A 19,258-nucleotide genomic window follows, 5' to 3' on the forward strand; every position below is an offset into this window, starting at 1 on the left:
GAAGTTCCCTTGTATTCCTATCTTTTGAAGTGTTTTCAGCAGGAAAGAATGTTGAATCTTGTCAAATGCCTTCTCTACATCAATTGAAATGATCATGTGATTTTTCTGCTTTGATTTGTTGATATGGTGTATTACATTAATTGATTTTCTTATGTTGAACCATCCTTGCATACCTGGGATGAATCCTACTTGGTCATGATGTATAATTCTTTTAATGTGTTGCTGGATTTGATTTGCTAGAATTTTGTTGAGGATTTTTGCATCTATATTCATTAGAGAGATTGGCCTGTAGTTTTCTCTTTTTTGTAATACCTTTGCCTGGTTTTGGTATGAGGGTGATGTTGGCTTCATAGAATGAATTAGGTAGTTTTCCCTCTGCTTAAATTTTTTTGAAGAGTTTGAGGAGAGTTGGTACTAATTCTTTCTGGAATGTTTGATAAAATTCACATGTGAAGCCGTCTGGTCCTGGACTTTTCTTTTTAGGAAGCTTTTGAATGACTGATTCAGTTTCTTTACTTGTGATTGGTTTGTTGAGGTCATCTATTTCTTCTTAAGTCAAAGTTGGTTGTTCATGTCTTTCCAGGAACCCGTCCATTTCATCTAAATTGTTGTATTTATTAGAGTAAAGTTGTTCATAGTATCCTGTTATTACCTCCTTTATTTCTGTGAGGTCAGTGATTTTGTCTCCTCTTCCATTTCTGATCTTATTTATTTGCATCCTCTCTCTTCTTCTTTTTGTCAATTTTGCTAAGGGCCCATCAATCTTATTGATTTTCTCATAGAACCAACTTCTGGTCTTATTGATTTTCTCTATTGTTTTCATGTTTTCAATTTCATTTATTTCTGCTCTAATCTTTGTTATTTCTTTCCTTTTGCTTGCTTTGGGGTTAGTTTGCTGTTCTTTCTCCAGTTCTTCCAAGTGGACAGTTAATTCCTGAATTTTTGCCTTTTCTTCTTTTCTGATATAGGCATTTAGGGCAATAAATTTCCCTCTTATTGGAGGGAAACTGCCTTTGCTGCATCCCATAGGTTTTGATATGTTGTGTTTTCATTTTAATTCGCCTCGAGGTATTTACTAATTTCTCTTGCAATTTCTTCTTTGACCCACTCGTTGTTTAAGAGTGTGTTGTTGAGCCTCCACGTATTTGTGAATTTTCTGGCACTCCATCTGTTATTGATTTCCAACTTCATTCCTTTATAATCCGAGAAAGTGTTGTGTATGATTTCAATCTGTTTAAATTTGTTAAGACTTGCTTTGTGACCCAGCATATGGTCTATCTTTTGAGAATGATCCATGAGCACTTGAGAAAAAGGTATATCCTGCTGTTGTGGGATGTAATGTCCTATAAATGTCTGTTAAGTCTAACAGACATTTCGGATCATAACAGACTTTCTCGGATCATAAAGGAATGAAGTTGGAAATCAATAACAGATGGAGTGCCAGAAAATTCACAAATACGTGGAGGCTCAACAACACACTCTTAAACAACGAGTGGGTCAAAGAAGAAATTGCAAGAGAAATTAGTAAATACCTCGAGGCGAATTAAAATGAAAACACAACATATCAAAACGTATCTTTTCCCAACCTTTCACTTTCAACCTATGTTTATCTTTGGGTCTAAGATGTGTTTCCTGTAGACAGCATATAGAAGGGTCCTGTTTTTTAATCCATTCTGCCAGTCTATGTCTTTTGATTGGGGAATTCAATCCATTAACATTTAGTGTTATTACTGTTTGGATAATATTTCCCTCTACCATTTTGCCTTTTGTATTGTATATGTCATATCTAATTTTCCTTTTTTCTACACTCTTCTCCATACCTCTCTCTTGTCTTTTTGTATCTGACTCTAGTGCTCCCTTTAGTATTTCTTGCAGAGCTGGTCTCTTGGTCACAAATTCTGTCAGTGACTTTTTGTCTGAGAATGTTTTAATTTCTCCCTCATTTTTGAAGGACAATTTTGCTGGATATAGGAGTCTTGGTTGGCAGTTTTTCTCTTTTAGTAATTTAAATATATCATCCCACTGTCTTCTAGCTTCCATGGTTTCTGCTGAGAAATCTACACATAGTCTAATTGGGTTTCCCTTGTATGTGATGGATTGTTTTTCTCTTGCTGCTTTCAAGATCCTCTCTTTCTCTTTGACCTCTGACATTCTAACTAGTAAGTGTCTTGGAGAACGCCTATTTGGGTCTAATCTCTTTGGGGTGCACTGCACTTCTTTGATCTGTAATTTTAGGTCTTTCATAAGAGTTGGGAAATTTTCCGTGATAATTTCTTCCATTAGTTTTTCTCCTCCTTTTCCTTTCTCTTCTCCTTCTGGGATACCTGCAACACGTATATTTGTGCGCTTCATATTGTCATTCAGTTCCCTGATCCCCTGTTCAAATTTTTCCATTCTTTTCCCTATAGTTTTTGTATCTTTTTGGAATTCAGATGTTCCATCCTCCAATTCACTAATTCTAGCTTCTGTCTCTTTAAATCTACCATTGTAGGTATCCATTGTTTTTTCCAGCTTTTCTACTTTGTCCTTCACTCCCATAAGTTCTGTGATTTGTTTTTTCAGTTTTTCTATTTCTTCTTTTTGTTCAGCCCATGTCTTCTTCATGTCCTCCCTCAATTTATCGATTTCATTTTTGAAGAGGTTTTCCATTTCTGTTCGTATATTCGGCATTAGTTGTCTCAGCTCCTGTATCTCATTTGAACTATTGGTTTGTTCCTTTGACTGGGCCGTATTTTCAGTTTTCTGAGCGTGATCCGTTATCTTCTGCTGGCGTCTGGGTATTTAATCAGATTTCCCTGGGTGTAAGACCCTGCAGGTTGAAAGATTTTTCTGTGAAATCTCTGTGCTCTGTTTTTCTTATCCTTCCCAGTAGGTGGCGCTCGTGGCGCTCATCTGTCTGCGGGTCCCACCAGTAAAAGATGCTGTGGCCCCTTTAACTTTGGAAAACTCTCGCTGTAGGGGGGTTCGCCATCCGAAGCAGCTTGGGGGAGTGCCAATCCGAATCTCCCAGCCGGCCCCGGGATCCGTGCACGGGGAGGGTCGCTGGCCTCCGTGGCTTGGGGGAACACCTGTCCCAATTTCCCTGCCGCCCCGGGGTGCCAAGCGTGGCGGTGGGGCGCCAGCCGCCACGGCTTGGGGAAGTGTCTATCCACTGTTCCCAGCCGGACCGGGAAGCCACATGTTTGGAAGGGACCCTGGTCGCCGTTCTCCGCGGCCTGGGGATCTCCGATCCAATTCTTCCAGCTGGTCCGGGGGGCCGTGCGTGGGGGGGAGGGGCGCCAGCCGCCGCGGCTTGAGGGGACCACCTCTCCAATTCTCCCAGCCGGCCTGGGAAGGAGGGAGGGAGGGACTCCGGCCGCCTGCCACCCCGGCCCGGGGAAGCCCGCGCCCCTCGGCGATCTCAACGGAGCGGGTTCTCCCCGCCAGTCAGCCGTTCCAGAATGGGGTACGCTGTCTTCTTGTTCTCTGTCGTGGCTCCGGGAGCTGTTCTGAATCGTTTCTACTTCTCCAATAGCTGTTCTGGAGGAGGAACTAAGAGCCGTGCGTCTTACTAAGCCGCCATCTTCTCCGGAAGTCCCCCAAATCTTCTTTTTAATGACTAGGTATACAGAATGCTGGGAAACATATTTTAAAAACAATGTTAACTTTGTTTAATTAAATTAAGAAGTTTAAATTTGCTCAAATTGTTTTCCATCTCCAGACACCTTTTCAGACACTCCAGACTTCTTTTCAGACACGTGAACTTCTTCTGAGTTTAAAAATGTGTGTCCAGCTGTTAATCTGGAAAGTACATATATGGTTTTCCGTATGTTTCCCTGAATTTCCAAATCAGATAAAGCTATCTAGGAATTACTCTTTGTTAGTATACAGGCCATGTGGCAAATAACTGTTCCGTTTTCTTGCTGGCTCAGGGTGATTGTTATGACACCTGCTGTTGTGCTGGTGAAGTGTACAGATCTAATTTGACCACTGGACTGGCTGTCACAGCATTATAAGCAAATCATGTTTGCTTTTATCATTTCTGTTTAACTATCAGAATATCAACTGTCATTTCTCCTTAACATCACCATGCTTGACTTCTGTATCTCCCTTTTCACTCTTCCCTAGAATTAGTTGCTTCTGATCCGGTTAAGAAATCAGATCAGTAAGCTTGCTAGATTTATTTCCAAAGGATAAGAAAAAAAGATAGTAGGCTCTTGGGGCTAACTTTTTAAAATCCTGCATTGCATTGGCTGTTCAATATGCCTTTTCCTGCTTTCTCTTCCTTGGGAAGCATTTCCATATAGTTATTGGTTGTTTTAATTTCCTGGACTCATTAAGCAAATACCATGTTGTGATTTGGCTTAAACAGTAAGAATTTAATGGCTCATGATCTTGAGGCTAAAAGAAAGTCCAAATCACAACATCATCAAAGTGATGCTTTCTCTCTAAAGACTGACATTCTGGGGCTGGCTGCTAGAGATCCTTGATCCTTAGTTTATCACATGGTAAGGTACGTAGTGGTGTCTCCTGGTCTCTCCCTTCTCTTTTGGGTTCTGTTGATGCTCAGCTTCAGGCTACTCCCTTTGTGGCTTTCTCTCTATCTGAATTTCATTCCACTTATAAAGGACTCCAGTGATAGTAAGACCCTTCCTGATTTAGGTGGGCCACATCTTAACTGAATGACCTCCTCAAAAGTTCCTGCTTAAGATGAATTCACCTTCATAGGAATGGATTAAGTTTAAGAACATGTTTTTTTTGGGTACATATAGCTAGCTCCACATCACCCCACCCCACCCTCTGGACCCCAAAAAGACATGTTCATTCTTCATACAGAATACGTTCATTCCATCACAACATCCCAAAAGCTGTAAGTCATTCTTAGGCTACAGTAACTACTTCTACTGTAGTTAGCAGTAACAATGCTAACTACAAAGTCTCACCATAACTGGTTATGAGTGTGGTCTGTCCTGGGGCACAATTCCCCTCTGCCTGTGGACCTTTGAGACCCAGAGAACAAGTTACCTGCTTCCAGTATGCAAAGGAGAATAGGCACAGGATTGGCATTTCTGTTCCTATAGGGTGAAATTGGAAGGAAGATGGACCACAGGTCCCAGAAAATTCCAAAACCCAGCAGGGCAAGCTCCATTGGCCTTCAAAGTCTGAAAATCCTCTGTATATTGATGTTTTGTCCTTTGGGTTTGGTGGAGTAGCAGTTCCACCAAGAATGGATTGAATTAAGAACATGCTTTACTTGGGTATATACAGCTCTGAACTACCACATTTGATGAAAGATGTTCTTTGTCATTGTTGTTTGATTCACAGTACATCATCATGTGACATCCTCAGTAAATTTAGACATTATAATTAATGTTTAAAAATATAAGCCCTGACAGATTCATAGATAGGTAGGTAGATAATGATTGATGATATGCTGTTTCAAAGGTGGCAAAATGTGGAAATTGGTGAATCTGTGTATTGGGGGATGGGGGTAAGGGTATGTTAAAGTTCTCTGTAAGGGGTTTATATTATTTTTGTAGCTGTCCTGTAAGTAAAAAATATTAAGCTCTTTGAGGACAAAAACAGAACCATTTCCATTTCCTTCATGCCTTCTCTGTCCCTTATTGTCCTATATTTTCTATGTTGCATCGGGTACTAGCACGTATATGCTAATTGCTCTGCTATTTCCATCTTTTAAAAGTTTCTTCTTAAGTGATAAATGCAATAATTACAATTCCTCTGGCCAATTTCTCCAGGCAGTAGCATATCTGTCCGTAATATGAGTATATAAAAAAAAGAAAACTATTTAGGGAATTAGGTTTTATATTTGCTTTAAACAGCCAATTGTCTTTTTTTTTTTTTAATCTTTTACAGAATCTAGATTTTTTTTCTTTATTAGAGAAGTTGTGGGGTTACATAAGAATTATGCATAAGGTGCAGAATTCCATACACTACCCTACTTATATTGCCCTGGAACATTTGTTAAAATTGATGATAGCACATTTTTAATAATTTTACCATTAACTGTAGTTCATGGTTTAACATAGGGTTCACTGTTTGTGTAGAGTAGACCCATATTTTTGGGTTTTTTTCTTTTAATATTTTGATTATAAACCTTAACAAACAAATGTACATTCTGTACGTGGTGTACAATCAGTGGCTTAAAATATCATCGCATAGTTGTGTATTCATCACCATGATCGTTTTCTTGAACATTTGCATCTCTCCAGCAAAAGAAATAAAAAGAAAAAACCCATACATACCATACCTTTATCCCTCCCCCTCCCTCTCATTGACCACTAGTATTTCAATCTATTCAATTTATTTTAACCATTGTTCCCCCATTGTCTATTTTTTATCTATCTTTTTTACTCATCTGTCCATGCTGCAGATAAAAGGAGCACCAGACACAAGGTTTTCACAATTATACAGTCACATTGTAAAAGCTATATCATTACACAATCATCTTCAAAAAACAAAGATCTTTTTTTTTTCATATTTCTGAGTGACTATCTCTTTCTGAAAATGATTTCAATAATTATTTCTGTGTGAAAAAGTTTTTATTTTGCCTTCCTTCTTAAAGGATGTTTTTGCTTTAAAATTCTAGGTTGATGCTTTTCTTTCACCATTTCATGGTGTTATTTCATTGTTTTGGGGATTACATAGTTTCTGGTGAAGTGTGCTGTCATTTTTACTTTGTTTCTCCCAAAGGTAATATTTTTCTCCAACTGGTCCCCCCCTCGCCCCCCCCCCCCCCCCCCCCCCCGCGGCGGCTGCTTTTTACTTGTTGGTTTAAGTAAGTTCATTATATGTGCCTCAGTGTAATTTACATTGTATGTGCCATAGTCTTCAGATTTGTAACGCTTCTTGGTTCTGTGGTTTTATATAGTTTTCATCAAATTTGGAAAACTTTTGGCTGTCACTCTTAAACAGTTTTTTTACCCTTTGCCCCCCACCATCTTCCTTGGAGTACAATTAATTACATGTATGTTCAACTGCTTGATTAGGATCTGTTCCTTTCATTTATTTTTTATCTCCAGAAGTTTCTTTTTTTGCGTGGGCAGGCACTGGCAATCAATCAAAACCTGGGTGTCCAGTATGGCAGGGGAGAACTCTGCCTACTGAGCCACCATGACCTGCCCTCTCCAGAAGTTTTATTTCACCCTTTTTGTTATCTTTTTTCCTCATGTTTTCCTTTAATATGTGAAAATACTTATAATAACAATTCTCATGCTCTTATATATTACTTCCATCATCTCTTTCATTCCTCAGTTGGTTCCTTTTGTCTGATTTTTGCTTTCATCCTGATTTGGGCCACATATTCTAACTTCTCAACATGTTTAGGAATTTTTTGTTAGGTGTTGTATTTTGTGAATCTTACATTATTGAGTTTCTGGATTTTGTTTTATTTCATGCTTTGTTTTGGCAGTTTAAGTAACTTGCAGATCTAATTCCCTTGAGTTGAGACCTGTTTTAACGCTTAGCTAGAGCAGATTTAGTGTGCCTTTCACTCCAGGAATAATTTAGCCGGACTACTATGGGGTCTTCCCTGAATGCCTCAGGTGAGTCATTAAGAACTCTCTTCTCTGGCTGGTTGGAGCTCAAACATCTCCCTACTATGTGTGAACTTTAGGAATTACTCATTTTACAGCTTCCTGGTCTTTTTTTTTCCTGTGCCCTACCTTGTGCAGTTTCATTCCACATATGCTTAGGTTGGAACTTAGCACATTTCTGGAGCTCTCTTTTTGTGTGTGTTGTCCTCTTTTCTGAACTCTGCCCTGTAACTTCCAGCCATTTTAGCTTTCCTGAACTCTAACCTTTATTTCAACTTGGGAAGGCTGTGGAGCGGTCTGAGGGTTCTCCCTCCCTATCCCTGATGATCTCGACATTGTCTCCAGGCAGAAAATAATTGTACAGTTTGCCTCATTTCCCTTTCTCCGGGATCACAGGTCTTGCTGTTTGTTCTTCAGTGTCTGATAATGGTTGTTCTATATATTCTGTCAGATTTTCGACCTATTCATTACAAGAGGTTAAGTTTGCTCCTTGCTGTTGCATAGAAGCAGGAATCCCAGCAATTTCATTGAAATTGGTCCATTAAAAATAGTTCAGATAACTGAATACTTTTTAAAATTTTTATTCTGGTGACATCTATAACAACATAAAATTTCCCATTTTAACCACTGTCACGTATACAAGTCAGAGTTGTTAACTGCATTTACAGTGTTGTGCTGCCATCACCACCATTGACTACCAAAACTTTTTCATCACCCCAAACAGAAATTCTGTACCTGGTAGAGAATACCTCCTCAGTCCCCATCCTGCCACCCCTGGTAACCTGCAATATACTTTGTCTCTCTGAATTTGTGTATTGTAGTTATTTTAAATAAGTGAAATCATACAAGATCCATGCTTTTATATAAACTATCTGGCTTGGTTCACTTATTTCAACATTCACCCATGTTGTAGCATGTAACAGAACTTCATACTTTCTACAGTTGAATAATATTCTGTTATATTTAGATATCTCATTTTTTTTTTTTCCCCATTCATCTGCTGATCAGACACTTGGCTTGTTTCCATCTTTGGGCTATTATGAATAATGCTGCTATGAACATCGGTATGCAAATACGTGTTTGAGTCCCTACTTTCAATTCTTTTGGGTGTATACCTTGAAGAAGCATTGTCAGGTCATATGTCTTAACCTTCTGGAACCACCAAACTGTTTTCCACAGTGGCTGCACCATTTACATTCCCACCTGCAAAGTATGAGAGTTCCTGTATATCCACTTCCTTGCATGCTTACCAATGTTTGTTCTTATTTTAAAAATGATTATAGCTATTCTAGTGGCTGTGAAGCAGTATCTTGTTGTGAGTTTGATTGCATTTCCCTAATGCCTAATGATGCTGAATACAATTCTGAATAGAGTACCTGCATGTTACAAGGCCAAACCAGATATAATTTACGTTAATTTTGGAGTGGAGCATAATAACATCCTCATTTATTCCATTCATGTTACATCTTTCTCATAGGCTGGAAGTGTTACTGTTTTAAGCAGAATAATGATAACTGTTATTCAACATGGCATAATAATGACAGTGGTTCAGATGTTCTTGTTGGAGCTTCCCAGTAGACAGATAGTTCCTTTATTTCATCTAAAATTTTTAAAATTATTTTTTGATGTGTATTATATTTTCACCTTCTCCAGTTGTTTTTGAAGGTTGGAATTGTCCTGCTTCAAAGTTTTTTTGAATTTTAAGTAGTCTTTTCTTTTATCAAAATACTTTACCCACTGTTGGGGACACCTTGATTCAAATGAGCTTCTTAATTTCTTGCATTGAGAAACATCCTCTGTACTCTCATCTGAACCCCTCTGGTACTTATCCTGGGCTCCCCAGCAAGCCTTCCTTTCCTTCATGGATGAGGCTGCCATTCCTAGTGGGATCAATCTTTGGCACCCTCAGAAGGAAAGGTCATTCATCCCCAGTATCATAAGGGCGCAGGTGCCGAGTCTTGGTGGGTGAGGTTCGCTCTGTTGGCTGGAGCTCAAGTAGCGAAGACCTTCCCACCCATGGGATATATACATTTTTTAGGATGTGTTTCACACCCTAAATATTGAATAAAAAAAAACCCTATACATGCAAGGGTAGTTTAGTGGTTAGAATGCCCACCTTTCATGTGGGAGACCCGGGTTCAATTCCCAGACCACACACCCCAAAAACAAACAAACAAAAAAAACCCCCATGCAATTGAAATGGTTGTTGGTGAGTTTTAAAGCACCAGAGGGTCATGAATAGACAAAAGACTTAGCTGTTCATAATTCAGCTAAGAAGTAACTAGATCAAGAAAAAAGAGATTGCTTTTTGTGTCTGTTTTTGGTTAATTCAGGCCTATTAGTAATGCCTTTTGTCAGAAATCATGAATATTGCCAGCTTCAGATGTTACTTTGTGTTTTTGTTTTTAAGTTCTTTGTTTAGCTTTCCACTTGATTTAAACATCCTCAAAATGTTGTTTAAAAATATGTTGATTTTTACCTGTTTAGTTAAGGTGTAATGGAGAGGCTGGAGGGAACTGCCTGAAAATGTAGAGCTGTGCTCCAGTAGCCATGTTTCTTGAAGGTGATTGTATAATGATACAGCTTTCACAATGTGCATGATTGTGAAAACCGTGTGTCTGATGCTCCTTTTATCTCTCTACCTTATTGACAGATGAGTAAAACATATGGATTAAAAACATAAATAAAAGGGGGAACAAATGTTAAAATAAATTTAGTAGATTGAAATGCTAGTGATCAACGAAAGGGAGGGGTAGGGGTATGGTAGGTATGAATTTTTTTCTGTTTTCTTTTTATTTCTTTTTCTGAATTGATACAAATGTTTAAGAAATGATCATGATGGTGAATATACAACTATGTGGTGATATTGTGAGTTATTGATTATATTACAAGAATGGAATGATCGTATAGAAAGAATGTATGTGGTTATGTATCATAAATAAAAAAATAAAATAATAAAAATAAAAAATATATGTGTAGATTTTATAGAAACCTAAAGATTTTTTTCTTTTTCTTTTAAATGCACCTTTGGGAATAGTGATTGGTTTTAACTGATGCTTAGAAAATTTTGAAATTAATAAAACTTATGAAAAAAATTAAGAAATTCAAACTGCAAGAAGCAACAGCATTTTTTTAACTTACCACATTGGTTCAGGTTTAACAATGGTAATATTCAGTGCTGGCAAGGGTGTGGTAAAATGGTACTTCTTAGAACTGCCAAGAGAAGTATACATTTATTTGACCTTTCTGAAGATAAGGTTGGGAGATACCTCAAGAACTTTTTATATTCTTTAATCCAGTAATGTTGTATTTAGGGATTTATTCTCAAAATTGTTAGAAATTCAAAGATGTGTGTAGGAAGGTCTTGGTTGCAATATTATTTATAATAGTAAGATGTTACAAACACCCTAAATATCTAACAATAACATCTTCAATTGTGGCATTTTCCTATCACAAAGTACCATTAAAAGGGTGTTTATAAAGAACATTTCATCACGTGCGATTTAGAATTCAGTATTCCAACGTGATATAGGCTTATTTTTTTTTTTTTAATGCATGAAAGAATGGTCAGAAATATGCCAAAGTGGCAAAAGTAATAGTTTCTTGGTTGTGTTTTATGAGGTATTTTCTTTTTTATCAGAATTGGGATGGGAGGGGGTTTTAGATATGTGAAAGCCCATGATCTTTGCAGTTGTATTCTGTACTTATTTGAGACTTTTTCAGACTCTGGCAGGCAAATAGTAAGTTGTAGGGCTCACTATTTTAAGGTTCAGTCAAAATGTCCTTTTTAAAAAAAAAATGATTTCTATGCTTCCATTTCAGATAAAAATTTTGATGATGAAGATTCCGTGGATGGTAATAGACCTTCCTCTGCCAGTTCTACATCATCCAAGGCTCCACCAGGCTCTCGGAGAAATGTTGGAATGGGGACCACCCGCCGGCTTGGCTCATCTTCTCTTGGATCCAAGTCTTCAGGTAAGACCAAGCTGGCTCTTAATACCAGAGGTGCTGCTACTTGCTTTCTTGCTTCCTTCAGCAGTGAAGTAGTCCCTGTTTGCAGAATATTTCTGCTTGCACTTCTTTAATTAAATTAGTGCTGTGATGTTGATGCTGATAAGCTGGTAGGATGTGCATTTGAGCTGCTGTGTTGAGTTCCAGTAAGGGAGACCCTGTAGGAGAATGGAGCCAAAAGGGAGGAAAGCAGAGCTCAAAGAGAGAAAGAGGGAGGGATGCCCTAACAGTATCATTTGATGGTCTGAAACTAGAAACACCTGAAACTACTGTTTGACTTTTTAACCAGTTTCTGTTTGTGAAGGTGGAGAATATCCATACGTCAGAATGTACCTTTAAATGTGTTCTGTTTTTACAAGTGGAATGGTGACTTGTGAGACCTGTGTGGGTGGAGAATTAAAGAAGTGGTAGGGGATGGTGATGTACCACTTACCTCAGCTCTCTAAGGCTTTGAAGATTAATTTACAAAATTTATTTCATAATGTTCCAAGCCTCCTGTCCCAAATCTTGACAGTGTGATTTCAGATTATATATAACCTGTATGTGTGGCCATTTTATTGTCACATTGCCCATTTAATATGCAGATTTCTTACTTTTTACCTCAGAAAAATAACCTTGTAGCCACAGCTTTTAGATCATACTTACTGTTAAATTGGACTTTTGAGATGGGGCATACTCAGTATGCTGAAAAAAAAACAACAACAAGGTTGGATAGGCCAAGTAAAAGCTGAAAGGAAGGTGTATTTGTATTTGTAATGGTTATCTAGATAAACAGAACCAACAGAAGATACCTGTAAATAATGTGAGATTTTATAGAAGTGTCTAACACAACTGTGGGGCTGCATGAGTCCAAATTCCATGGGGCAGGCCATGAGCCGGAAACTCCGATGAAGGTCTTTGATGAATTCCCCAGGAGAGGCTGACTGGCTGACTGAAATAGAGATGAAAGTTCTCTCTTCTGACTGCTGAAATCATCACCTACTCTTTAAAGGTCCTCAACTGATTGGATCAAATCCAACTGTGATTGGATTTTCTCATTGTGGAAGCCACTCCCCATAGTTGATTTTATCTATGGTAGATATAATCAGCCATAGGTGCAAACAACTGACTGATAGTTTAATATACCAGCTGTGGTAGTTAGATTCAGTTGTCAACTTGGCCAGGTGAAAGCACCTTGTTCTGTTGCTGTGGACATGAGCCAATGGTAGGTGAATCTCATCTGTTGCTAATTACATCCGCAGTCGGCTAGGAGGCGTGTCTGCTGCAATGAGTGACCTTTAACTTAATTGGCTTGTGCTTAAATGAGAGAACGCAATGTAGCATAGTCTAGCAGCTTGGCATTCCTCATCTCAGCACTTGCAGCTCAGCCCGGGCCCTTGGAGATGGAGAAAGAAATCACCCTGGGGAAAGTTGTTGGAACCCAGGGGCCTGGAGAGAAGACCAGCAGAGACCATCCTGTGCCTTCCACGTAAGAAAGAACCTCAGTGGAAAGTTAGCTGCCTTTCCTCTGAAGAACCAACAAAATAAATCCCCTTTTATTAAAAGCCAATCCGTCTCTGGTGTGTTGCATTCCGGCAGCTAGCAAACTAGAACACCAGCCTTCTGGTTTTATTAACCAGCCACGAAACGTCCTTGGAGTAATTGTAGGGCCAGTGCTTGCTTGACCAGATGACTGGGCACCATCACCCGGCCAAGTTGACACATAACAGAAGAGTTAGCATTAGAATGCTCTCTGCCTCTGATGATGGTCTTTCATGAATCCTGAATTTTGGCTTGACAGCTTCCTACCCCAATGGCATCTCTACCTGGGATGGAAGAGGTGGATTGACATAGGAAGTGAAATTGACATCCAAGGCTACCGGAAGGAAAAGCTTTGTCTTGTTCTTTTTGTTTACTGTTATTCTTACTAGTTTTTTCTAAATTTTTCTTCTGATCTACACTTGGGTGACATCATACCCTAAAGAAGAAAATTTCTGCACAGACCACTTCTTTTCCTTCTCTCCCCTCACTCACACCTCCTCCAAAAGCTCACCTCCGTAGATTATGCCAGTGGGATGAGCCCTGTCTTCCCTGCCAGCCGCTTTTTCGTCCTTTCTCCATTTGTGTAGCACTGTTGCCATCAGTGTCCCTGTCGAATCTTGTGAAATTCTTCAGCTCACGAACTGTTGTTGGTCTGTGAGTCCTCTTGTGGTGTTTAGTGGGCTGGCTTGCAGAGGGAATTCAGTGGGACCAGTTCTGTAGGCCAGGAGAGTCACAAAGAACGTTGTGTTCTTTGTGTTGTACTGGTTTATAGTTAGCCTGTGTGTGCTGTGTGAGTAGTTTTCATCAAGAATCTACTATATATTTACTGCCACCAGGAATTGCCTCTTGGCCCTTTTTTTGGGTAGGTGGTCCATCAGGACCCCCAACACCAGATAGCATATCTGGCAAGAAGCTGTTGAAAAAGCAGCCAGACAATTCAGTGTAGATCATGAATGGGGGATTACAAAGATGAACACACAGACATCAGTTTTGGAGTCTTTGTTATGAAAAAATTTTTCATAAAATGTCTCCACGTTTTCATGTATGGCACTCATATTAGCTAAAAGAATTAACTTTTTCCCCAAATGATGGCACCTGACTTGTTTTTAAATTTTTAATTCTTCTTGTTTTACTTATTTATATTTTTTAAAAATGAGGTGATATTCCTATAACGTAAAACTAACCATATTAAATCGAACAGCTCAGTGTCCTTTAGATCATTCACAATGCTGTACAACCACTTTTAGCTGGTTCTAAAACATTTTCATCTCCTCTGAAGAAAGCCCTGTACTCATTAATGGTCACTCCCTGTTTACCCCTCACTTCAGCTCCTGGCAGCCATATGCTCTCTGTTCTATGGTTTTACCTATTCTAAAGAGATTCCTATAGTAATTAACTTTTAAGCACACGAAGCATCTTAGAGTATTTAGTTAATAGGCAAGTTTTGGGAAGAAATTTGAAACCAGTGCTGTTCTCAGTAAATGAAAAACTGACGCAGTAATAAGTTTAAAGAAGTGGAAAGATTTTAGGACTGATATGAAGTCAAAATGTTTGAGACTTAAATTCTTTAGAACTTTTTTGACAGCTCACAAATTTTTATGCTAATTTCCCAGCAATAGAGTAATCAAATTTATCCCCTGAAGAATTAAATTTTCTGCTATATCTGTAAATTAGCAAACTTTCAAAAGATTTGTATATTAAAAAGTACAAGTCATCTAAATCCTTTAAAACCCAGCCAGTCCTTGCGTAAGCAAATAGTCACTCTAAATGACTTTAGACTAACGAATATAAAATTATAGAATTGCTTTATGTATTTGATGTTAAAAGTTAGTAAGATTAAAAAAAGAATGGCAGAGAGGTGGTACATGTGCAGTTCGGTGGTAGAATTCTCAGCTGTCAGGTGAGATACCTGGGTTTGATTTCTAGCCCATACACTTAAAAAAAAAAAAAAAAGAGTGAGGTTTCTCAATTTCAAGATGCTCTAAATTTTTAATAAGCCTTTTACAGAAATAGTTGTAAATCTTCCGAAATATGATTTTGATTGTGTATATTCAGTCTTCTCCATGATATGTTTTATATATTGTGTGTTGCACATTGCTTAATTAAACACATTTTTATAGCTGCAAAAGAAGGAGCTGGTGCTGTTGATGAAGAGGACTTTATAAAAGCATTTGACGATGTACCTGTAGTGCAGGTGAGTGAAATAGTTGAGTATGATTTGTTCTTCAAATTTAATTTTTCAAATATGCCATATGCAAAGTCCCTTCTTAGTTAAGGTAATTTTAATTCTCAAATCTAGAGGAGATCTTTGATGCAGAGTAGAAGAAGTTGGAGCCTTTCATAGTTGAAATGAAGAGCAGAAGTCAGTAAGAACTGAGGTTGCTTGCTTTACCTGTTGTAAAGCAGGTCAGATGACTGGATAGATGAAAGAAAAAGCAGCACACTTATTTTTGGATTTTTCTTAGAAAAATTTGTAAAATTGAAGGAATTTGGTGTCTGAAAAGCTAAAGGGAAAATGGTTTTAAAAAGTTTAGTTTATATTATCTTTGACACTGTTCTTGTACATCAGACGAAGTAAGGGTTATTTATAAAAGCCGGCATGCCGTCACAGATTTTTGCCTGCTTTGTGCCTCAGTGTTTCCATTTGCCTGATGGGGCTGATGGGGCCTTTCTTCAGCCGGCCAGGGCCGTGCTTTGGACTCCTGGGGCCTGCTGTCTGCACGGACCTCTCAGTGTCAACGCTTAGCCGCCATGTGGGCCTAAATCAAGCTCAGGTTCATCCTTAGCCACTTGGCCTCCCAGGCTGCCTTAGGCTTGGGTGATTATGTCCCTACCTAGCTCGTAAAGAAGCTGCTGAAATAAACGAAAAAGTAGATTTGAAAGTGTTTAGAGTTATAGGTATAAGGTGGTTGTTACAAATAACACTGAGTAATAAATGACTCATATAACATTGACTCTTTCCAGTAGGTGTCTCTCTCCTTTTGCACATGAAATCATCCCTTAAGTTTTATAGTTATATTTGAGCTGGGTTATATACACCTGGCCAGCAAGTCCAGAGTACACACTCACAGTGAGGAAGAGGTAAGTTCCGAGATAGACCTGTTTAGGTGTTATCTTGTAGATGCATCTTAAAAATGAAATCATCTCGAGCTATCTGTACTAAATGATCTTGACTTCATGTATTTCAAAGATTACCTTTGTTTACTCTGTAATTTTTCTGATATTGATTACAAATTAATTTTGCTTTCAGATTTATTCCAGCCGGGACCTTGAGGAATCCATAAACAAAATTAGGGAAATATTATCTGATGACAAGCATGATTGGGAGCAAAGAGTAAATGCTGTAAGCCATTGCCTTCATGTGATTACATTTTCATTAGATTTGTTTAAAGATTCCAAATATTTTATTATTAAATTAGGAACACAGCCTGAATGAATTTTAAATAGTAGTTTTTAAAAATAGGGTGCGTGGGTGGTTCAGTGATAGAATGCTTGCCTTCCATGCAGGAGACCCGAGTTTGATTTCCAGACCATGCACCCCACCCCTCCCCCCAAAAATATATATCTCTTTTTAACACTTTACCCTTTTTCTCACTTCTTTTTCTCTTTTTAAAGCATGCCGAATTATACCTTCACACATAGCCTTTTTTTCTTTAAAAAAACATAACTGCAATGTCTGATGACACCCTCACTCCCACCCTAGTAAAGATTTTTGTGATTGTTTTGCCAGCATAATGTCTTTTTAGAGGCATTTTAAGGTATATACCCTTGCATATTTCTTTCTTTCTCCATGTCACTTGCTAGAAAGTTATGTGTCCTCTATTTTGAAAAAGTGGATTAATGAAAATAAGTGAATTGATCATTCAAGTGAGGGATGGTTTTAGTTGAAGAAGGCTGTTTTGCATTGGTTGGCTGACAAGAACAGAGATGGTGGAATTGCTTTTGCATTCTATTTTAAATTTATATTAGCCTTTTTTTTTCACTTTTTTTATTAATTAAAAAAAATTAACACAACATTTAGAAATCATTCCATTCTACATATGCAATCAGTAATTCTTAATATCATCACATAGATGTATGATCATCATTTCTTAGTACATTTGCATCGATTTAGAGAAAGAAATAGCAAGACAACAGAAAAAGAAATAAAATGATAATATAGAGAAAAAAATAAAAATAAAAAATATATATATTAAAAAAATAAAACAAACAAAAAAAACTATAGCTCAGATGCAGCTTCATTCAGTGTTTTAACATAATTACATTACAGTTAGGTAGTATTGTGCTGTCCATTTTTGAGTTTTTGTATCTAGTCCTGTTGCACAGTCTGTATCCCTTCAGCTCCAATTACCCATTATCTTACCCTATTTCTAACTCCTGATGGTCTCTGTTACCAATGACATATTCCAAGTTTATTCTCTAATGTCGGTTCACATCAGTGGGAACATACAGTATTTGTCCTTTAGTTTTTGGCTAGTCTCACTCAGCATAATGTTCTCTAGGTCCATCCATGTTATTACATGCTTCATAAGTTTATCCTGTCTTAAAGCTGCATAATATTCCATCGTATGTATATACCACAGTTTGTTTAGCCACTCGTCTGTTGATGGACATTTTGGCTGTTTCCATCTCTTTGCAATTGTAAATAACGCTGCTATAAACATTGGTGTGCAAATGTCCGTTTGCGTCTTTGCCGTTAAGTCCTTTGAGTAGATACCTAGCAATGGTATTGCTGGGTCGTATGGCAATTGTATATTCAGTTTTTTGAGGAACCGCCAAACTGCCTTCCACAGTGGTTGCACCATTTGACATTCCCACCAACAGTGGATAAGTATGCCTCTTTCTCCGCATCCTCTCCAGCACTTGTCATTTTCTGTTTTGTTGATAATGGCCATTCTGGTGGGTGTGAGATGATATCTCATTGTGGTTTTGATTTGCATTTCTCTAATGGCCAGGGACATTGAGCATCTCTTCATGTGCCTTTTGGCCATTTGTATTTCCTCTTCTGAGAGGCGTCTGTTCGAACAAAGTCTTTTTCCCATTTTGTAGTTGGGTTGGCTGTCTTTTTGTTGTTGAGTTGAACAATCTCTTTATAAATTCTGGATACTAGACCTTTATCTGATATGTAGTTTCCAAATATTGTCTCCCATTGTGTAGGCTGTCTTTCTACTTATGTCTATATTAGCCTTTTAATAATGATGCAGTGTAGATTAATTTAGAAAGACTGTAGGATTGTTTTTTCAACCCTGAGTATGAAAAATGGCAGTTGGCATTGGGTATAGTGAAAGGTGAGGTTAGGGGGGTCTTTTACAAGCCAAAATGAAGATTTATTTACTCTATAATTAGTATGAGAGACTTTATAAAATACACTAAAATGATGCCAATATAAAATTACATTTTGTAGAATTGTAATGTATTTATCACAGATACTGCAGTTTAGAAATTATTTGATTTTATTTGTGATATGTAGATTTCTTCAGTTTATTTGCAAGTATTTAATTCTTTTAAATATCAGTTTGATTTCTATAGCATTTGAGCTTGGTTGTTAATCTCTTCTGTGTGATGGCATCTGTTGTTCAATATATTCTCTTTGAAGCATTTTTTGTATATTTCTCACATTCTCTAACCTTTCAGCTAAAAAAGATTCGATCTTTACTTTTGGCTGGTGCTGCTGAGTATGATAACTTCTTTCAACATTTGCGTCTCTTGGATGGAGCCTTTAAACTATCTGCTAAGGATCTGCGGTCTCAGGTAGTGCGGGAAGCTTGTATCACATTGGGGTAAGGATTGCCGTGCTCTGAATTCTCCACCTCTTAAAACAGACTTCTTACACTGCTTCCTGTATTCTTCATTGCATGTGTCAGATGGGTCTCGTAATGTAACTTCCATTTAGTCTCCAAGACCCATTCTAATTATTCTTCTGTCTCTGCCTTTACAGTATTTCCCACCCAATTATGTACTGTATCAGACATTTTAAATTTAATTTTATCCAGTGATCTAACTCTGAAGCCTCTATTTTAAACTTAGAGTAGTTACCATTAATATGACTAAATAGAATTTTTATAAAATTCTGTTTCTCACAAGATATTTTTCTTGATTTCTGTGGATACTCTGTAGCGTGCTTATCAGAGTTTTTACTTGCTTATTTGTTTCCAGAAGAGTACTGTAGCTATTAAATTAAAGGCAAACACTGC

At 37.8% G+C, this 19,258-nt stretch overlaps 1 protein-coding gene and 1 pseudogene across 10 annotated transcripts in view; one reads left to right on the top strand and one right to left on the bottom strand.

Annotated features, from left to right (window-relative positions):
* The window catches only part of CLASP1 (cytoplasmic linker associated protein 1), a 316,174-nt gene that overhangs the window by 187,509 nt on the left and 109,407 nt on the right, over positions 1-19,258 (top strand). For all 10 annotated transcript variants that reach the window (XM_077153522.1, XM_077153515.1, XM_077153516.1 and 7 more), the window contains exons 9-12: positions 11,355-11,507; positions 15,185-15,258; positions 16,315-16,407; positions 18,699-18,844. In XM_077153522.1, coding sequence (XP_077009637.1) covers positions 11,355-11,507; positions 15,185-15,258; positions 16,315-16,407; positions 18,699-18,844 — 466 coding nt within the window. The remainder of the gene's footprint in view (positions 1-11,354; positions 11,508-15,184; positions 15,259-16,314; positions 16,408-18,698; positions 18,845-19,258) is intronic.
* On the bottom strand, positions 9,148-9,410 carry LOC143676754 (cytochrome c oxidase assembly factor 6 homolog pseudogene; annotated as a pseudogene).

Source organism: Tamandua tetradactyla, chromosome 3 (genome assembly GCF_023851605.1).
Source record: "Tamandua tetradactyla isolate mTamTet1 chromosome 3, mTamTet1.pri, whole genome shotgun sequence".
Taxonomy (NCBI): Eukaryota; Metazoa; Chordata; class Mammalia; order Pilosa; family Myrmecophagidae; genus Tamandua; species Tamandua tetradactyla.